This window comes from Pyxicephalus adspersus, chromosome 4 (genome assembly GCF_032062135.1).
Source record: "Pyxicephalus adspersus chromosome 4, UCB_Pads_2.0, whole genome shotgun sequence".
NCBI classification, from domain to species: Eukaryota; Metazoa; Chordata; class Amphibia; order Anura; family Pyxicephalidae; genus Pyxicephalus; species Pyxicephalus adspersus.
The window spans coordinates 76,364,734-76,383,712 of record NC_092861.1 but is presented as its reverse complement, the minus strand read 5'-3'; the positions used below and the strand labels follow the sequence as shown (position 1 = coordinate 76,383,712).

Here is an 18,979-nt window from a genome sequence, read left to right as displayed (position 1 = left end):
TTAATGAAAATTTTTAGAATTACAGCAGTTGTGTTTGTAAACCCAAACACATTTGTTAAAGATAACAAAACAAATATTCCGCACTTTTAGAAAGTAAACTTTCTTACATATGGTAACAACAAATACAGAAAACAATTTTCTTCAGCCAAATATAAATTAAAATGACAACGCCTCAATAAAACTGGAATTTATACAGTTATATATGAGGGCTGAAGAGATCAGCAATAGAACACAATACTAAATTTGGCATCAAAATGAACAGAATTAGTTATGAAAAGAATAGCATAACAACTATTTAAACAAAATAGAGACATTAATTAGAGCATTCTCAAGTTTGCAGAAAATTTCTTCAATAAAAAGTCAAAATATATTTAGCTAAAAATAGTATGTAGAAGGTAAAAGTCAATACCTCACATGGGAACCACTTAAGGGTGGGGGAGGGAACAAGAACAGGGAAGGGTGGAGGATTAAAAAATAATAAAGGGTTCCCAATGAAAAATTAGTATTGAATGTAGGTTATCCACGGGTCCCGAGTTTTGCAAAATATATAGTTGTTTTGCAAGGTACAGGTTATTTTATCATTTGTCATGATCCAGTTTATTTTGTGTTTAGTAAAATCAAGTGGAATGATCGAGGCCTTCCAATAGCAAGCAATCGTGATGCGAGCTGCTAAGAAAATATATTTACCTAATCTTCAGTGAGATTTAGGTACTGAATCTAATAGTTAAGAGAACAAAGCATTTTTTAGGAATACTGATTCAATACAGCTATTTTGTATTGAATCCAATACAAAATGATTTGAATTTCCCGACGCTAAGTCCCAGCCGCACCGACGCATGTACCGACGTCACTGGGAAACCCCGTAGATCAAATCTGCACTTTGCGGCTGGAGATCGAAGGAGGCAGATGGGTCCCCAGGACCTGCAGGGACCAGCAGGATGCCAGGGGACAGGGAAAGAACAAGGTAAGTGGGTTTTTATTCTGCTTTTAGGTACCCCGAGTCAGACTGGGGATTATCGCTAGGGAGGTTAAAGAACATAGAACAAAGGACATAGAGGCAGCCAAAGCTTGCCAATCTTGAACCTCCCACTCAGATCTGCTTCTCATTGAGTCATAATAAACAATCTTTTGTCACTGGGAAAGAGAGCCACACAAACAACTAAAATTCTCCCCTTAGCATCACGGCATGTTTTCTCAAAAGCTGTACTTTGGTAAGGAGAGATAGGCCTTTAAGTTTAGAGTGAATAAATGATCTGATTTGGCAATAATGAAACATTTCAGTGGGTGGGAGGGAAGATTTGCCCTGTAAGTGGGAGCTACTTATAATATTTTTACCATCCAAAAAAAATCGCCTATACCGAAGAATCCCTTATTGTGCCACCATACCTCATGCTTGCATCCAGGAGGAAAATCTGGGTTTTGCCATAACGGAGTCAAAGGAGCGTGCTGGGAATAAAGATTAGCTCAATTAGTCTTTTGACCATCCCACACAGAAAGGGCAAGGAAAGGAAGGGACAAACAATTGCGGGACGTATTTTTATTCGAAATCCATATTAATGCTTCAATTGGAATAGTTGAGCATGACAAAGACTCTAAATCAATCCTTTGAGGTCTAGATTTCAAGAGAGTACAGAGTACAGAGGCCCAGGGCTGCTATTTGGGTCGCTCTATGGTATAGTACAAGATTGGGAACCCCTAGACCACCTAACTATTTAGGAGTGTAAAGCGTAGTCACATTTACTCTTTGCTGTTTACAATTCCAAATAAATTTGAGTAAATTATTTTGTATATTGCCGAGAATCACTTTGGGAATTGCAATTGGCAGGCTGCAAAATAAATATAACATTCTGAGCAAAATATTCATTTTAATTGTTGCAATTCTACCAAACAATGAAGGAGGGGAGGATTGCCATCTCTGTAGGTCATGAACCAAGGTACGAAACATTGGGGGATAGTTGGCTTTAAAAAGTGTCTGAAATGTAGAGGTAATCTGGATACCCAGGTAAGTTATGGCCTTAGGATTCCATTTAAATTCAACATTTTGTTTAAGCAGAGATACCAGGTTTTCAGGAAGTGAGAGGTTAAGGGCTTCTGATTTATTTCTATTGATTTTGTGTCCTGAACCTCTGAAAAAATAAAGGGGAAGTGGTGTATGAAAGGGTATCATCAGATACCCACATTTATTCTCTGTGGAACCACACTGAATACCTTTAATGTCCTGGATAAGTCATGTGGCTATAGCGAGGAGTTCAATAGCTATTCCAAATAATAACAGAGATAAGGGGCAACTCTGTCTAGTTCCACGTCTGATATCCTGTTTTAGGGTTTTATTGCGGAACTCTGTACAAAGAGTTCAGTTGAAAATGGATACATATAATCTGTTTTACGTGTCAGATGATTTGTAATTTAGACACTTGGTCATTTAGTAATTTAAGCAATACATTGTGGTTACAAACTGGCTAAAATAAGAGAATCAGTGATCAAGCCTCTGTTTATTCTATTTTTTTCTTCCTGTATTCTCAGTATTTGACTGCCTATGGTTTCAGTGAATATGTGCACAATGCATTACAAGATTTATAAGCTCACAGTGTTCTTTTGTAAAAGGAATTATAGATATCTATTAATAAAGGACAGTTTTTAGATCCCTACACCTCCAAAGACTCCCAGCTTTGTTATGTTTTTTCATAAACCTATTTCCATTTGTTTTCTTCAGTGGTGGGTGGCAATCAGAGAGAGTGACCAACATAGATGAGGTGGCATCAGAGCTACTCTCTGCATAAGTATACTATGAATAAAGGTGCTCGTAATAAAATCCCTTAATCATGACACCCTTTATTCCTACTATGCCCCCAGTCTCTTAAATAAACAAACCTAGAGGTTCAACGCCTTTTATCCCTGAGGACTGGGGACATCTTGCTTTGGAAAATAGACAATGCAAGAGGAAACTTTGGATTAAGTAAAGTATTTGCTTTTTTTGATTATGGGAATGCTTATTATTTTTTGAATGCCAGGAGTTTGACTTTAAGATTTGATCACAATAAATACTTTTGCAGTCTGTCTTCAGCAAATCCAGTAAACACTTTGTACGTTCAAACCTGTTCATGTAGTTAAGGTAATTTAGGTTTAGTGATATATGCAGTTTTGTTTAATCATTATTAATAGCATGGAATACAGATTTGAGTACACTCATTAGTAAGGTGCTAATAAATGCTTTGAAGTAAGTCCTGCTGGTGGCAGTACTTTACAATTTGCAGAATGATTGATGTGCTGCTAACAGTGCCCGAGGAAAGTCCAAATAAGTCTAAATCTTCCAAAGCAGAGCAGAATTTGTGATTTTTATTTCTGATAGACCACTTGCTTTTATTTATTGCTGATGGACCACCAAGTCTGAAAAATTTGAAGTCTGAAGTTCAGGTTTTATACCATCTGAAACACACAGACAGTCAAAATGAGGGTGATGTGTGTAGGTTCGTCCAGAATCTCTTAATTTGCTGGTTTGGTTTTTTATTATTACAAGTGCTTAGAACTAAAAAATTCCGGGTGAGACCATTTTTCAGTTGGAATGGTCAAGAATTCAAAATCAATTCTCAGTCGTAATTCAGATTAAAAAAAACAACAGGTTTGAATGCTTATTTATAATGAAACATCACTAGGAAGGGTTTCCTTAGCCAATTTAAGGAACCTTGTAGCGCATCAAGTCAGTTTCTAATTGCAATAAAAAGATGGATGAGTTTTTATGCCACAATCAAGTACATTCTGTCTGTTTTTTAATTTATATCCATCTCAATTAGTTGATCCAAACTGACCCTGTCACTAGCACAGCAGAACAAAATGGTGCCTTGTCAAGCTGTGCTGTGTGTAAAACTGAGAAAGGCAAGCAAATGCGGCTGGATAATTTTTCTACAAAAAATTTGGATTGCTAAAATGCTTCAAGGTTAGGGAAGCTAAGATGTGAGTTGGAATAATTCTGACTGAAATCATGTAAACACCTCTTTTTGTTATATATGCATATACACAATTACACACACACATGTCATATATTTAGTCAGCATTTCGAGAGGTTTTAAAATCATGGGAGGGATGAATACCAAAAGGCTAAGTCTACATGGACTGTTTTTTAAATGCGTATAAACACCCATATCATCTTTAATTGCATTATTGGGCATTTGTTAGTGTTTTTAGGTGTTTTAAAATATGAAAATTATGGGTTATTGGAAGTTGTAAAAAATGCTTGTAAATGCTCTAACCCCGCCTTGATTTTAAAACAAAAATTTTAAAATGTAGCAAGTCGCATTCTCTTAAGCACTCAAAAACCTTCCAACCTGAAACGGCCTGGTGTGAACTGGCCTTTCGAAATGAATGACAATTTCATAAACACATTTATATGCTCAGTTTAAATACCGGGGAAACAGTCCATGTAGTCTTAGCCTAATACTGTATATCTAAAGACCGAGAGGATGTTTTATAGGGTTTGCAGCAGAAGTCTTTATTATATATACTAAACCATTGTTGCTGCTAAACTGCACACAATACATTAAAGAGTTAATAATGAATATTATATTTAGCAATACTGAGACTTACAGATCTGTAGATTTCCTTCCTGCTTTGATATTCACAGGGGATATTGGTTCACTTTCACAGGCTATAAAAGTTTTAGGGATGATATGCAATAACTAATATAAAGTAATTACATATGATTTCTCTTTTTTCCTGGCCCTAAAAAAAAATTTTCAGTAGTTAATTAATTTCTTAAGTTTTACAATATATAAATAAATGTGTGGTTGTAGTTATTCATTTATGGTAGAATGCTAGTTGTATTAATAACACTACATATTTTTAAACATCTGGAGCCTATCAATTTTGAAGCGTTTTATGACTAGCCAGTTTAAATTTACCTGTCTGTAACGAAGGTGTTAAATTGCATATAATTTTCTGATTGTGGTTGAAATCATTTAGGAAAATGTACTCTTTTATTTAGTCAATAAATATTTTTGTAGAATATGCACTGAGCTTAGTTACCATCCTTATGTCCCACATTGATAGTACTAATGACCATCATTGTTGAATCGGCCTAGGCAAAAAACAAAAGGTTGTGTATGCTTGATTGTGCCATTTTTTGTTAATGCTTTAAATGCAGATTTGAAGACATGTTGCATTATTCTTTCTTGGAATCTGACAAATAATTTAGTACTGGTCATTATAAGTAACCCCTGATCTCTTTGGTAAGAAAGTTAGGCCTAAATGCCAGTAAATATTGACTCTTTTGTTGTAGTTTGCTTTGGCTGCTGACTCCTGTTACCTGACCTTTGTCCTGACCTCATCTAGTATCCTTTGAAAATGAATTACTTTATGCTACATGCAGCTTGAAAGGTCAGGGATAGCAGGTTAGTTGTTGACCATAACTGTTCATGAAAAAAAATGTTTGAAAGCAATGAACATTTACATTAAATAATAACCATTACTTTGAATGCAAGAAGCAGAATAAGTGGATGTTGTCAAAAAACCTATTAAAACATATTGCACCGTTACACCAGTAAGGCTCAGAACCTTTTAATATGTATGTTTAATTTTAGAAGGAGTTTTACCTATCTGGAATGTGACAGTAGTTACCCTATGCTTGGCTGACAGTTATCAAGTATTTTAGATATTCTTTAACAAGCTAAAACCCTAATAATATCTGTGCTCTATTTCCAATACTTTATATATAGCATAATAATTACTGGTAGTACATTGCTATGTACACTTTCCTGTAAAACCAGAGCTTGTTGCTTAGCTGAAATCTATTTTTATGGCCAATGTCACAAGCAATCAAGACCATAATCTCTCATTTCTGTGATATCTTTATTTGCATTCCTTCCTGATGAAAGGGGTCAGGTAGTGGGAAATTGAAAGCCTTAGTTGTGTAAGGCCATATTACATGAATTGCAGCAAATGTTCATTTGAGCTGTTGGAAATACTAGAAAAAAAGTAAGAACACATTATGCCAAAGCCATGTGAAGTTAGGCAATATGGTCAGAATTATAGTATGGAAACAATGAGGGATGAAATAATTAATTTATTGTATTATAGTGGAATATAGTGCGGTAGTTCAGATACTGGGCAATTAAAAATTCAACCCCAGTATCATTATTTGGTTGTGTTCTATAAGAAATGAATAACTTGGTTAAACAAACAATTGCCAAACAACTGCCTGTATGGTTGTCAGTAGATCTGCAGCTCCCTATGCTACCTGCTGATGGCACTGTGGTTTTGCATGCTTTGCTTGTGCTTACATTAGGAACCACCAGGGGAGCTTACTGTAGCCAAGGTACACCTGTGCCTCATTATCTGAAGGTCTATATATTCTCGCTTCACAGGTATCACAGGGCCTTAGCACTGTATTTGTACCTGAACATTTATCCTTGCTGGTGTTCTAGCCACTTGCTTCTTGAATCCTAGCCCGGCTCCTGCTCCTAATTTTCAGCCTTTTGTGTATAGTTGTTGTTTGTTACTTTCAGAGTTGTTTGCACTGTTGTTTGCTGTAATTTGTATGCAGGCACTTCCAATAAACTTATCTCTGACATTGTGGTGATTTAGTGTATGCTGCCAATGCTGGTCCCCCTCCTGGTCCTGCTGGGGAAGCACTGACAATGGCCATTTCATTGCACAGCCCCCGAGTACAGTATTTTTACCAAAATTGGGGGAGTCCCAATAAAAAAAAAAAAAAAACAATAGAGGGTTTCATTGTTTAAAGGCATTCTCCCAAATGGTTGGAAGGGTTTGTTGGTGGGAGACTAAATGCTTTGTTTAACAAAAGGCCAACAGATAGCTGCCTCCTCTCCACAGAAAGTAAGGACTTCTGAAGGTCAGTAGTTAATTCATGATAAAAACTGTTGTTAATTGACTCCTAGATTTATTTTCTCAAAAATGCAGAAATAGGAAAGGGAGATTTTTACTTGGGGTGAGGAGGGATTTAAGGTTTCAGGGTATCTTGTCCATGATCTGCTAGCATAGTTTATTGCCTATATTTTATATTATGACACTAATGGAGACAGGTTGCATGAATGCAGAGTGTGTCTGAGCTAGCTAAATAGCCAAGGGCATTTAAGAGGCTATTTCCTGATTGTCAGCGGGAGGGTCGATACTGATTAAATCTGGAAGAGCAGGTTCAGAAACAGGCTGCAGAGGTCACATTTACAAGTAGGTACAAAGAGGAAAAAACTGTCAAAATTTCTAAGTTTTCATACAATTTTAATTCTACCCCAACTTATATGAAAGTGTTTTAGTGACATGACAATTGTGGATAATTTTACATAGTAATCTGTTGCTTGTCATTTTTTTTGTTTCAGTTACAACAACAGCTTGCCAAGGCAAAGAGTTCTACGATTGACCAAGATGGTTCTCGTGTTGGTGGGAGTATTCATTGTCAGTGCAGCACCCTACCATGTCATACAGATTGTAAACCTTCAGATTTCTAAACCAACATTATTATTTTATGTGAGCTATTACTGCTCTATATGCCTCAGCTATGCCAGTAGTGGTATTAACCCTTTTCTGTATGTACTTCTCAGTGGAAACTTTCGTAAAAGACTTTCTGAATGCACAAAAACCAAGATGAAAATGTCTGAGCGTGAGCTGAACAATTTTGACAACACTCTGAAATCTAGCTTTTAGTTCTCATTGTTGTTGAAATTTTTTTGGCAAAATAAATTACCTTGTGTGTATATATTTTATTTGTACATATATAAGGATTAAGCATAGGATACTATAAAGTATTACAATAAAAAATCACATATAATCATAGTAATCTTGAAAAACATGGAAGATTCTCCACCAGGAAATGTTTTAGTGAATGTCAGATTCACTGCTTTATAAATAGACCCCAAAGTGCATCTTTCTTCAATAATTGGTAACAGATATCAAATTAGGAAATCAACCAGGCATTTAGACTTACTAGTAAAGTGCTTTAACCAGAGAATGTAGTTAGACACCACAACATTTAAATTGTAAATATTACTCAGTGGTTTCAGGGGACTGATAAAAACCTCACCATTTTACCAAAACTTGTTGATAACATCAATAAGACGTGCCAAAAACCTGAATTGAAAGCCAGTTTTATTTAGAAAAATTACAGTCTAGAATAACTTGTTACTGGCAATATATTTATGCTACTTGCCTTTGTCCCAATCATCACAAATAGATATCTGTGATGTGTCAATCTGATTGAATGCAGGCAGACAGAAAAAAACACGGTTGCTAGAAGATTTTTCTCCGACAAGTTACAACAGTCTAGGCACATTGTCTTCAAAAGCTTCAGACCTTCCTCAGGATCTAGTGTGGCTCAACATGCAAATTTGGCAGCACCTGCATATTTGATGGCTGTCGGCAGTGAGCAACACTAGTCCCGCTCTCTGCTGCCCCTATTCATTTTCTCGGGGGTTGCCGCCAGGAGAAGTTGGTTCACCTAGTTACAGAGGCAGTGGTTCCTTGGTATGAGGAGGCAGTAAATCCACCACAAGCTCACAAACTTGCCGATTCCTAAAGAACTTCTGTTCCCCTTTGTATTTGGCCTACAGAAAACAGTCCATATTATAACAAGGCCAGTTGGTTGTCTTTATCTATATGATAAAAGTTCCCAGTCCTCCCCTTTACACTGGTTTAATCCATGTTAAAGAAGACCTGTTGTACAGTGATTGAACTCTTCAAGACTCATAAAAGTTGTGTTGTAAGGGGGAGGACACAGCAGGGTGGCTCCTGCTTGCCCTATTTCTCCCCTCTCTATACAGCAGAACATAGCTTTCACTAACAATTGTTTCAAACAACAATTATTCAGCACTGGTAGGTGGCACGTTTCAATATGCAGATTTTCTTTATTGTACGACAACAAACAACATGCAGTGAATGTGTTTGGAAATACTTCTGTTACATCAAGAACAGGCAAGCAAATGATGATTAGCAAATGGCAAAAGAACTGTAAAACATTGATGCTGTGTGTCTATGTCTGGATGAGAAACTGAACTCCTGAGCAATTAGAGAAGGATTATTTACCTTGAATTTATTTCAATGCCTAATCTTTAATTTGGCTGCAGTGTAGCTTGAAGGGATAAATGGAAATATTGTATGAGATGTTACAGTAAAACAATTTTGTTTTACAAATATTTGAAAATTATAGTATACAATACTGAGTCCACTGAGAACACTGAACATTTTTGAAGCAGCATATCTTTCCAGGAAAAGGACAAACATTTTTTTGGACAAAATTTTTTTTTGCAAAAGGTAGGGTCGACCTAATGGACTGATTGTAGACTAGATATAAAACAAAAAATAAAATATTAGCCAGCGTAGTTCTGTGTGTGGGTTTTTATGAATAATTATTTATTTTTACATGTTGCTGAGTTGATTAAAAATCCTAAAATGCAATGTGTAAAAAAATCTTTACTGAGTTTTTTTAAAACAATTAAATTGCTTGTATTTTTCATTATATACATTTATTTATGTTCTGAGCTTACAGTTCTGAATGCATTATCTTCAAACTTTGTTTTAGCTGCTTGATCACTTGTACATATTTTGCCATCATATTTCAGGTATTGCATTACTGTATATGCTCATTATTTATTGCACACATCTTAAATATGTAAATTTTTGCTTTTTATGTGTAGCGGAATCCCTATTATTCTAGCATCAAATAATGTATATGTATCTAAAAACAAAATATTTCCTGTTTGTTGCTCTTACGTTTAATGAATGCTTAAAAACAGTCAAACAAGTGTAACTAGACTTTATTTAAGAACTAAAATGAGGCTTACAATTTGATCAATTACTAACTGGTTTGATCTAATAATTTCTGTAAGTATAAAACCTTTTTCTGTTTAAAATAAAAATTAAATTTCATAGTACCACACCCTAATTCTTGAAGCCAACAGGCAAAGTAAAGATGTGGGGGATACTGAGGGAAATCTTAAGCAACAAGGAAGAAAGAAACAAAACCAATTTGTAAGTTTGAGTAAATAAACTATTTGAGTGAATAAACTATTCATTGTAGATGACTGAAGATTCACCATTTGAGCAGTCTATGCGGCTGTACAAGAACCCTCTGGCACTTACAGGTCCACTATTAAGTATATGTTGAACAGATCGGTCAAAAGATCCCTCCCACTGTCACATGAACTTGAACAATGCTCATTTCTACTGATTGCAGCTGCCAATTTATACACATCAGGTAAGTATTTTTAGCTGGTCAAAGGTTAAATAGAGGGCTCAGAAATTGTTCTGTTTACAGGACCCCCTGGTGACTCAGTCAACCACTGGTGAATGATGTTGAAGTATTGTAGCCTCCAGAAATAATTCGGTGTAAAACATCTGACTAGATGGATGTTCTTTGCAACAGTATGTAGATTTAAATTAATTGGCAATAGAACCCCTGCTAATTACTGAGGGATGACACTAAGACTACTTCTGAAGTTTCATCCTTAGTAAACTGTAATGCTGCAATACCATTCTGATATTGATTAAATGAACTTTATTTTGAATAACCTGTGATTGCTGTAAAAGCAAAATGAATGTGAGAAGACATTTCTGTTCTAAACTTAGTGTAGCTGATGTAGTTGATCAGTCCATCCATCAAAACCATTTTTCAGATGAGGGTATATGTTGATATGCTAAGTTATCAATTGACCAATGTATTATTTGTGCTCTTGGTATTCTACTAACATGATAGATAAAAAAAAAATTGGACTTGTTACCACAGTTAACCTCAGACAAGAAACTGCAAGGTGGGGTTATCTCCCCAGAAAACATGGAAACTTCATTTTTCAATTAACAAAAGTATTTTACTAGCGCCAACATATTACACAGCGCTGTACATTAAATAGGGGTGCAAATGACAGATACAAACAATGACACAGGAGCAGGAGAGGAGTCTGCCCAGAAGAGCTCACAATCTAAGAGTCAATAAACTTTACAGATGTAAACAGGAATTGCCTGTTTGGACAAATTTGTCAGATGATAAATATGATTACAGAAAACCCCACCTCAAGGTCCATTTATACTCCCATTTCCTGCAATCCCTTGCCGATTCCTTCATAGAAATAGGAAAAGAGTCTCATGCCCCTATATCCAAAACAACTGGGTATTTTGGACAGGTTACAGCAAAAAAAAAAAAAAGTGGTGGCAAAAATCACTAAACGGGTGATTATCAGTACATGGGGTGGTGCAATTTACACAGACATTGTCACTATGCACTAAATTGTCAGCATTGCAGCATCCAATACACATGCCAAATTGTAGGCAATTGAATCAGATTAAGTTATGAAAAATGTATAAGGAGAGTTTCAGTCAAATCTGTGTGTGAAGTGAGAATTGAACCACAAATATAAATAAAATAATGTGCAAGTGTTGACTTTTAATGTGGAAAACTTAACCCTGCTCACTCATATTTCCTGAGCCTTATGTGATGGCTGACCTCAAAAGCCACTAGGAGCATAGTGCACCTCTTACAGGATCAGTCTAGCTGTGCACAAAATTTCAGCTACCTTTAGCTCCAAATCTACCAATTGGTCATGACGTTTTCATGATGGTTAACGACAGTTAACTTTTGCTGATGTTTTTTTCTTCATATACCCAAGATCAATAGGATTATCAATGTTAATCTGAGAAGAAACTAGGAGTAGCATGGTTTACAAATTTTATTCTTGCAATATTCTGAGTGCAGTTGGAATGAAACCTATACTTTTAAAGTGATGTTCTTGCAAGAACATTTGTGCAAGAATCTAATCACTTTGAATTTTTTTTTTTTAATATTTCACATTTATTTAAAATTACTGTCCGTGAGACTTGTATATCAATTGTTCCAAAATAATGAGAGTAGTAAATGTCTAATTCACTCATATGGCAAGTTCCATATGGCAGCTCCCAAAATACTTCTATCTCTTTTGTCACTTCTTTATATCCTAATATAAATGTAAAATGTATCTTCCCCTTGTCTCTACAGCTTCTTTCTTACTGTTCCAATATATATATATATATATATATATATATATATATATATATATACACACACACAGTAAAAAGCTGTATACTTTCCAGTAGGTGGCAGTATTACTCATTTTTAACTGTCATTTATACAAAATAAAGTGGTGATTTGTTATTTGAAAAAAAGCACAGGCTAATATAAAGATTACAGCTTTACTAAATCAGCCCATTATAAATAGGGTGTGGAAGGATAAGAACATTTGCCTTGTTTTATTGCTGTGTCCATGCTATACAGATAGTATGGTACAAATAGTGATTGGAAATGCAATATTTTTATTTGAGGATTTTTCTCTCTGGACATTTCTGTTCATTTTCAGCTGTGATAGCCATGCAAGTGGTAAAATGAAATCTGCCAAATGGGTGACCCAGAGAAACTGAAGTCTACCCCATTCTATTCTAAACTTGGAAAGATGGGGTTGGAGTTTGGTCTAAAAGAGGTTCTGTCGGTTGCATATTCAAAGACACTAGTAGAGGGTAAGACTAAGCATAGGGGAACACCTAACATCCGCACATGATTTAAAGCTAGCATTATAAAGGTGAATATAATGTCACTGTGCCCTCTAGGCTCCAATGTTGGGTATTTTTTGAAAGCTGCAATAGAAGAAGGAGCAGTGTGGGATCCCTGGACATGTGAGTATCAGGAGTTTAGGGGGAGATAATACATAAAGCTTTCTTTTGGGTAAAGTTTTCCTAATAAATGCCAAATGCCTCAATTTGTAGCACACCCTAAATACTAGTGTGTTCAAATACCTAAATAATACCGCTTTTTGCAGTCAACTGCTGTGCTTGGCAGCCTTTATAGGTGTCTCAGTAGTGAGATTTCCCTGTAAAGTAATAGACCAGTAATGGGGTATAGGTAACAGCAATGTGCGGGGCAGAGCCATTGATCAGAATATTCCAGACTCCTAGGATGCCAAATACAGAATCTGTATGTTCCCGCTATCCGCTGTGTAGCAGTTCAACCGTAGTTGTTTATCCATAGGTTTACCTGAATATTATTAAAAGCAAGTATTGCCTAATCTTAATTATATGACAAATGAGAAACAGATAACTCTTCAGCTTTGAAGATTTTTGTTTAAACAAAATAATAATGAGGAGAAACATCTGCATAAAGCCTCATTTTCCAATTCTCAGCAAATACAAATCTTTATGCATAAGAGTATTTTCCGCAGTGAATGATTTGCAATGTAATATCCACTGCAAGCCTCTAATGGCATTGTGGGGACTTTAATCACATTTGATTATAAACTCTCATCAGGGAGTCTTTTCTGGCCTTAAAACTAAGTCAGCAGAAAAGCTGCTAGGTGGTAATTTTTACTACATTGTTCTCTGGTGCAAAATCTAACAGTTATTATCTCTGCAGATATCATATTTGTAGGTGAAGACTATATATTTCTTCTGCATGATACCTTTTATGGTAACATCATCTAGAAAGATATTTATAGGTATAACTGTTCTTTTTTGCTTTTTCTTTCCAGTGTTCCTAAGGGCAGAAAGAAACTGAAAAATGTTTTCTTTGGTATCATGGTGACTCTTGAACAGCAGATATCTCATTTTCACACCACAGATTTCTGTTGTTAGGTCCCATTTACACTATTGTGGCATAGTAATGCAAACTGCATGCTTTAGTGTGATGCATTGTCATTCATTCTAAATTGCACCCCTATTAACTTAAGGAAAGTTCAAGCATTGCAGTTTGTTGCACTTGATTTGGTGCATCAAGCCATCCATTTAAATAAATAGACTGCGTTAAGCCAATGAACATCAACTCACTTAAAAGAGTGCATGAACAGACCCTTGAAACTGAATAGCAATCATATATAAAAGGCCCAAAATTAGGGCAGGTCTGCCTTAATTAATAGATATTTAAATGTGCTTTATAAATAAAAGAAGTAGCTGCAAGTAACTACCTCTACATTTGAATGTATGTCAGACATAGACATGTAGTCTATCAGACTGAAGGAAGAAGGAACATCATATAAAGCCAATTAGTAGTAGAAAAATGCTGCTAGCATGCTGATAGAATTAAAGAGCAAAGTGACAGAGATATGAGCTCATTAATCTAATGCTTCTTCTTTCACCATCTATTCAGTAAGTAAGTTTGGGAAGGAGTGTGTTAGTAGACTACAAAAGAAAAATCAGGTCTTTGTTTACAGACGTGACTTTGGACATGACTGTATTGAATCCAATACAAGGAAATCTTTATATAATATATATATATTATATTATATATATATTATACATGCTACTGTACAGTTATATTACAGGTTTTAGTATTTTTACCCACCTTTGTTTTAACAGATTTTTTTATTTAAAGTTTAATATTAAATATAATAAATATTGGACATATTTCAGTGAGTTATGAGAATTATAGGCCTACAATATAAAATAAATTTCCATGCAAAAAAATGTAACACTTTTTGCATGAAAATACAGACAGAATTAGAATGCCTGGGGGGTTAAAGAACACACACCTTCCACTACATTGCCTTTGAGGACCTCGAACTGCCACTGCTCCACAAGTGGGACACCTTACACTTGTGCACCCCTCCACACGCTCAGGGCTCTTTCAATCCCATCCTGTAACCCCATGGACCAAAGAATAATGCCCACCGTATTCAGATGCACTCCATCTCCTGGCAAATATTGAGGAACACCTGCCATCAACTCCCGATGTCGAACTACAATCCCTCTATTTCTTGCTATGAACCGACCGACCTCCCGATTAACTTTAGCCCTTGCCTTTTTTATCCAGTCCACTGATCGAGCCCACCTCCAACTTGTGCTGGCCACTATCTCTGACCATACAACAATCAGCCCCGGAAATGATGTACGTAACCACAAGAAGTCCCATTTAATCTCCCTAATGAGTTCCCCCATCGACTGAACCCCCAAGTCATTACCCCCTGTGTGTGTCACAAAGACATCCGGGGCTCAAACCAATTTGACTAATCTGTGAATCTTCGGCAGCATCCTACTCCACAGCATATCCGGCACCCCTATCCAGCGAAGCACGCCTCCCATGCATGACAACCTTCCTGGAGCACGTTCTTCCTCTTAGCTCCCCAGCTCACAAATAGGAGTGCCCAACGATCCAAATCAAAGAAAACATATACAACAATAAGATAACAACAATAAACCCTTATAATCCTTATATCTCCAACAAGTGTGGCCGCACATACAGCCTGTACCTTGCCAACTCCCACCTTTTAATGACCTCCTCCCCCAAAACTCCATCTAGCAGCTTCTGTAGCCATGCCTATCTGAAGGGAAAGCGCAGCCTACCTCCGATCATCCAGCCCTTCTAGCTGCAAATGCCTTCTAAATACCAACAAAAACTGATACCCAGACGGGCATGTACCATCTGCATGCACCAGAAACGCCCCCACCCATGCCGAACATACCTTTAAGAAATTCTCAACCACCCTAACTGGACAAGTGAAACTCCCATACACTTTCCCAACTCTGCTTTGCCTCCTCTGATCCGTTTTTGATTTATGTATGAAAATAACTAGCTTTTCCCTTTCCAACGGCACATCCCCAACTTGCAAATCCCCCAGTGAAGATCTAGAAGGACTCACCAGTTCACCAACCCTGAAAGCTCCAAAGAAAGCCAGAACGAAAGCTGTATGAAGAGTTTTTCATCATCTGAATCACACAGGGCGCCTAGAATGGGCAGCCCCCTGCCCCTTTCTAAAACCTCTAAGTGCCTGATGCACCACAAACCCTTTTTTTGGCATCCCTAGATCCCCAAAAATTAAATAAAAAAGCCAAACCTGCAATTTTTTTGTTCAACTCTGAAACTGACACCCTTTTTTCCACCGCTTGACACAGGAATCCTAGTACCAAACACACTCCTCTTCTGATCGTACTCTACCCAACTCACCACAATACCGCCACCACTCCTGCCAAACCGCAGTATATGCTGACCACGTGGATTTTGCGACCGACTGCTTGATCAAAGTCTTTACTGTTACATTACAATCCGCCATAACCCAGGAAGGCAAGGCACCCCCAACTGCTCCACTTCTGGTGCCAATTCCAGAAACGTCTTCCACTGAAACTGAGAAAAAGCATCTGCCAATCCATTAGCTTCATCCGGAATATGCACTGCCCATAAATACACTTTCAAACGTAAACATAAACAAAATACCATAGCAAATGATTAATCGGGGACGAAGAAGCCAACGATTTGTTCACTGCCTGCACCAGCCCCAAACTGTCACAATGAAAGCGAATACGCTTATTTGCCAACACACATCCCCACAATTCCACAACACAATGGGGAATAATTTCAGCAGCACTAAAATGGTAAGTAAAATCGCTTCCACCCACTCTTGTGGCTACCGCGCTGCACTCCATGCCCCCCGGAAATACACCCCATGATCCTTTAAACATGCCGCATCTGTAAAGAGCTCCAGATCCAGAGAACTTACCCGTTCCTCCATCCACAGAGCCCTGCCATTACATTCTGCTAAAAAATTACGTCAGACTTGCAGGTCTTCCCTCACATAATTTGTTGGCCACACAAAATGGTCAGGTTTTTGTACCCCCGCTGTTGCCCCTGCCAATCTCCTGACAAAGATCCTTTACATAGGCATGATATGGCAAGCGAAATTAGACTTGCCCGTCAACGATTGCAACTGCCTTAATCTCAGCTTTTTTTTCCCCGCCATCGCCATTCCCAAAAAAGCTATTACCATCGATAACCCCTCTGTCTTGTCTGGTGCCAAAGGTACCAGACAACAGCACATGGCACGTCCATGGTCCTGAAGGACCCACACACAGAAATTAACACAGTAATGTAACACCGAATCCACCCCAGCTAAGTCACGCACCACCCACTCCAAGAACTCCGCACACACCATGGGAATACATCAATCTACATAAAATTGCCCCTCCCAGCAACATCCCAGCTATTGCAGACTGTCTGGATGGACTGGCAGCAACTTAAAGGCAGCCTCTATGTCCACCTTTGCCATCAAGCTCCCCTTTTTTACCTCTGTACCCACTTCACCGCGCTATCGAAGGATGCGTATGACACTGAATACAGTTCAGGATCAATAGCCGCGTTCACTGAGCCCCTTTTGGATATGATAAGTGATGAATTAACCTAAACGTCCCCGCTTCCTTCCTGGGCACTAATCCCAAAGTGGAAACCACAAGTCCTCCCAAAGGAGGCTCAGCTAAAGGATGCATTCTTTTTAGATTCACTGGGGCCCCCCTTCTTTCCAAACTGTTCCCCCCCACGCTGACGGAAATTACCCTGCACATTCAGGAGAAAGCAGCATGTGGCGCCGAATCTGCACACCCCTTCATTAAACTGCCAACAGATTCTTTTTTTGCGTAAGGCCTGAGAGCCGGAGGAGACCAGACTTCTGGCCCCCCCAAGAAAGGGATGATTACTCACCCTCGCCTAAGTCATCAACTTCATCCAAAGCCCTATATCCTTATGATCCATCGCAAAGAGGGCCGCACCGCCTTACGTTGCCTAAATTGCTCATCATACCTGAGCCATGCCTGACCCCTAGAAACATGATGGGCCTCGCTAATACCATCCAGATACCCGAAAGGCGCAGAACAATGCTCCGGCGCTTTTTCATTTATTACACGAGCCATGGGAGAAAAGGCCTGTAGCCAATTAATAAAGGTCCTCCGAATCATGCGATGCCGCTGAGACTCCTCCTCTCCTCTTTTACTACCCAAACCCAGACCCCTTTCCTGGTTAAATCGTTCTAAGGGTAGTAAAGCAGAAATGTCAACATACTCACCTCGCCATATCTTGTCACGCACGTCATGTTTCAAATGAGAACCCAATGGGCCCTCAAAACAAACATACACCTCTCCCTTTGCACCACCCCCACACTTACCTGTTTCTCTCTATTAGCCCCTTCAGCTGATATCCGCTGTCCCACGTCCTCTACTGGTCCTAAACCCAGCTGCACTAAGCCCCCCAGGGATAGTCCCTTGCAGTCCCAATATGTCTCTGATGACCCCCCAACCATTCAGTTGTTCTCACCCCAGCCCCCACGCTCTTTCCCTATTTCCCTCCCCTGCTGCAGCAATTCCTGTACCAGCACCTACACTCCTTCCCACACTCCCTGACTAACAGTATTCCCACTACTCCTTTCGTTCACCCTCACCCCTTCCCCATCACCTCCGATCCTCCACCCTGCTGTCGGACCACCACAACAAACCATCCCACCCTCCCTCCATCTACCCACAGTTCTTAGCCCCAGGCTGTAGCATCAGCCCTCAAGCAGTCCCTGTGGCCAGAGCACTGGGCGCTTCCTGGTCTTCCACGACATCCAGCTTCCATGACAGCAGGTGAGTACAAATCATACAGAATACCTTAATTCTCCTCAAAATTGTGACCTCCCTTTTGTCCCTTTTTCTTTCTTATACCTTTCTTCAATCTACCCTTTGTTTTCTTTTATTTACCTATCATATTCTTATCCCCAACTTAACCCTCCCCCTTTATTTACAAAATATCTACACTCTTGGCCTGCCCCCCACAGTCATGCAGGCCCTCGCATAGCTCCTTGCTTGCAGTCTCCTGGGCCTCACTGGACTGTGATGTGTAGCATTCTTTTGTAAATATCAAATGTGGATAGATGGAAATATAAATCCCTATAGCATGTAAAACATTGTATTCTATCATCTAGAACATCAATAGAACATATATTGCAAAAAAATAATTGTGTTCCAAAAGCTATATGCAAATAATTTAGTATGGTAATAGTATTCATTGGAGGAAACAGACAACCAACAAAAGCTGCAATAGAGCAAATATAGAAAACATGGACTTCCGGGAAGGTTGTCATGCTGTGTCTTTTTTAGTCACTTTAACATCCACTTTCTCTTTTTATGAAACACGCTAATAAAAAATTATTGTTTTTGGTAATATGTGTAGCTTACATATTATCTAATCAGGTACTTTATCTAATTAGTTACTTTGAATATCCTTTAT

General features: G+C 38.1%; 1 protein-coding gene across 2 annotated transcripts in view; it reads left to right on the top strand.

The window, feature by feature from the left end:
- The window catches only part of MCHR2 (melanin concentrating hormone receptor 2), an 85,287-nt gene extending 77,492 nt beyond the window's left edge, over positions 1-7,795 (top strand). Inside the window, exon 5 of one of the 2 annotated variants that reach the window (XM_072408697.1) lies at positions 7,329-7,795. In XM_072408697.1, coding sequence (XP_072264798.1) covers positions 7,329-7,653 — 325 coding nt within the window. In that variant the 3' untranslated portion in view covers positions 7,654-7,795. The remainder of the gene's footprint in view (positions 1-7,328) is intronic. The other variant, XM_072408696.1, reaches the window with a different exon arrangement.
- The last annotated feature ends 11,184 nt before the right edge of the window (positions 7,796-18,979 follow it).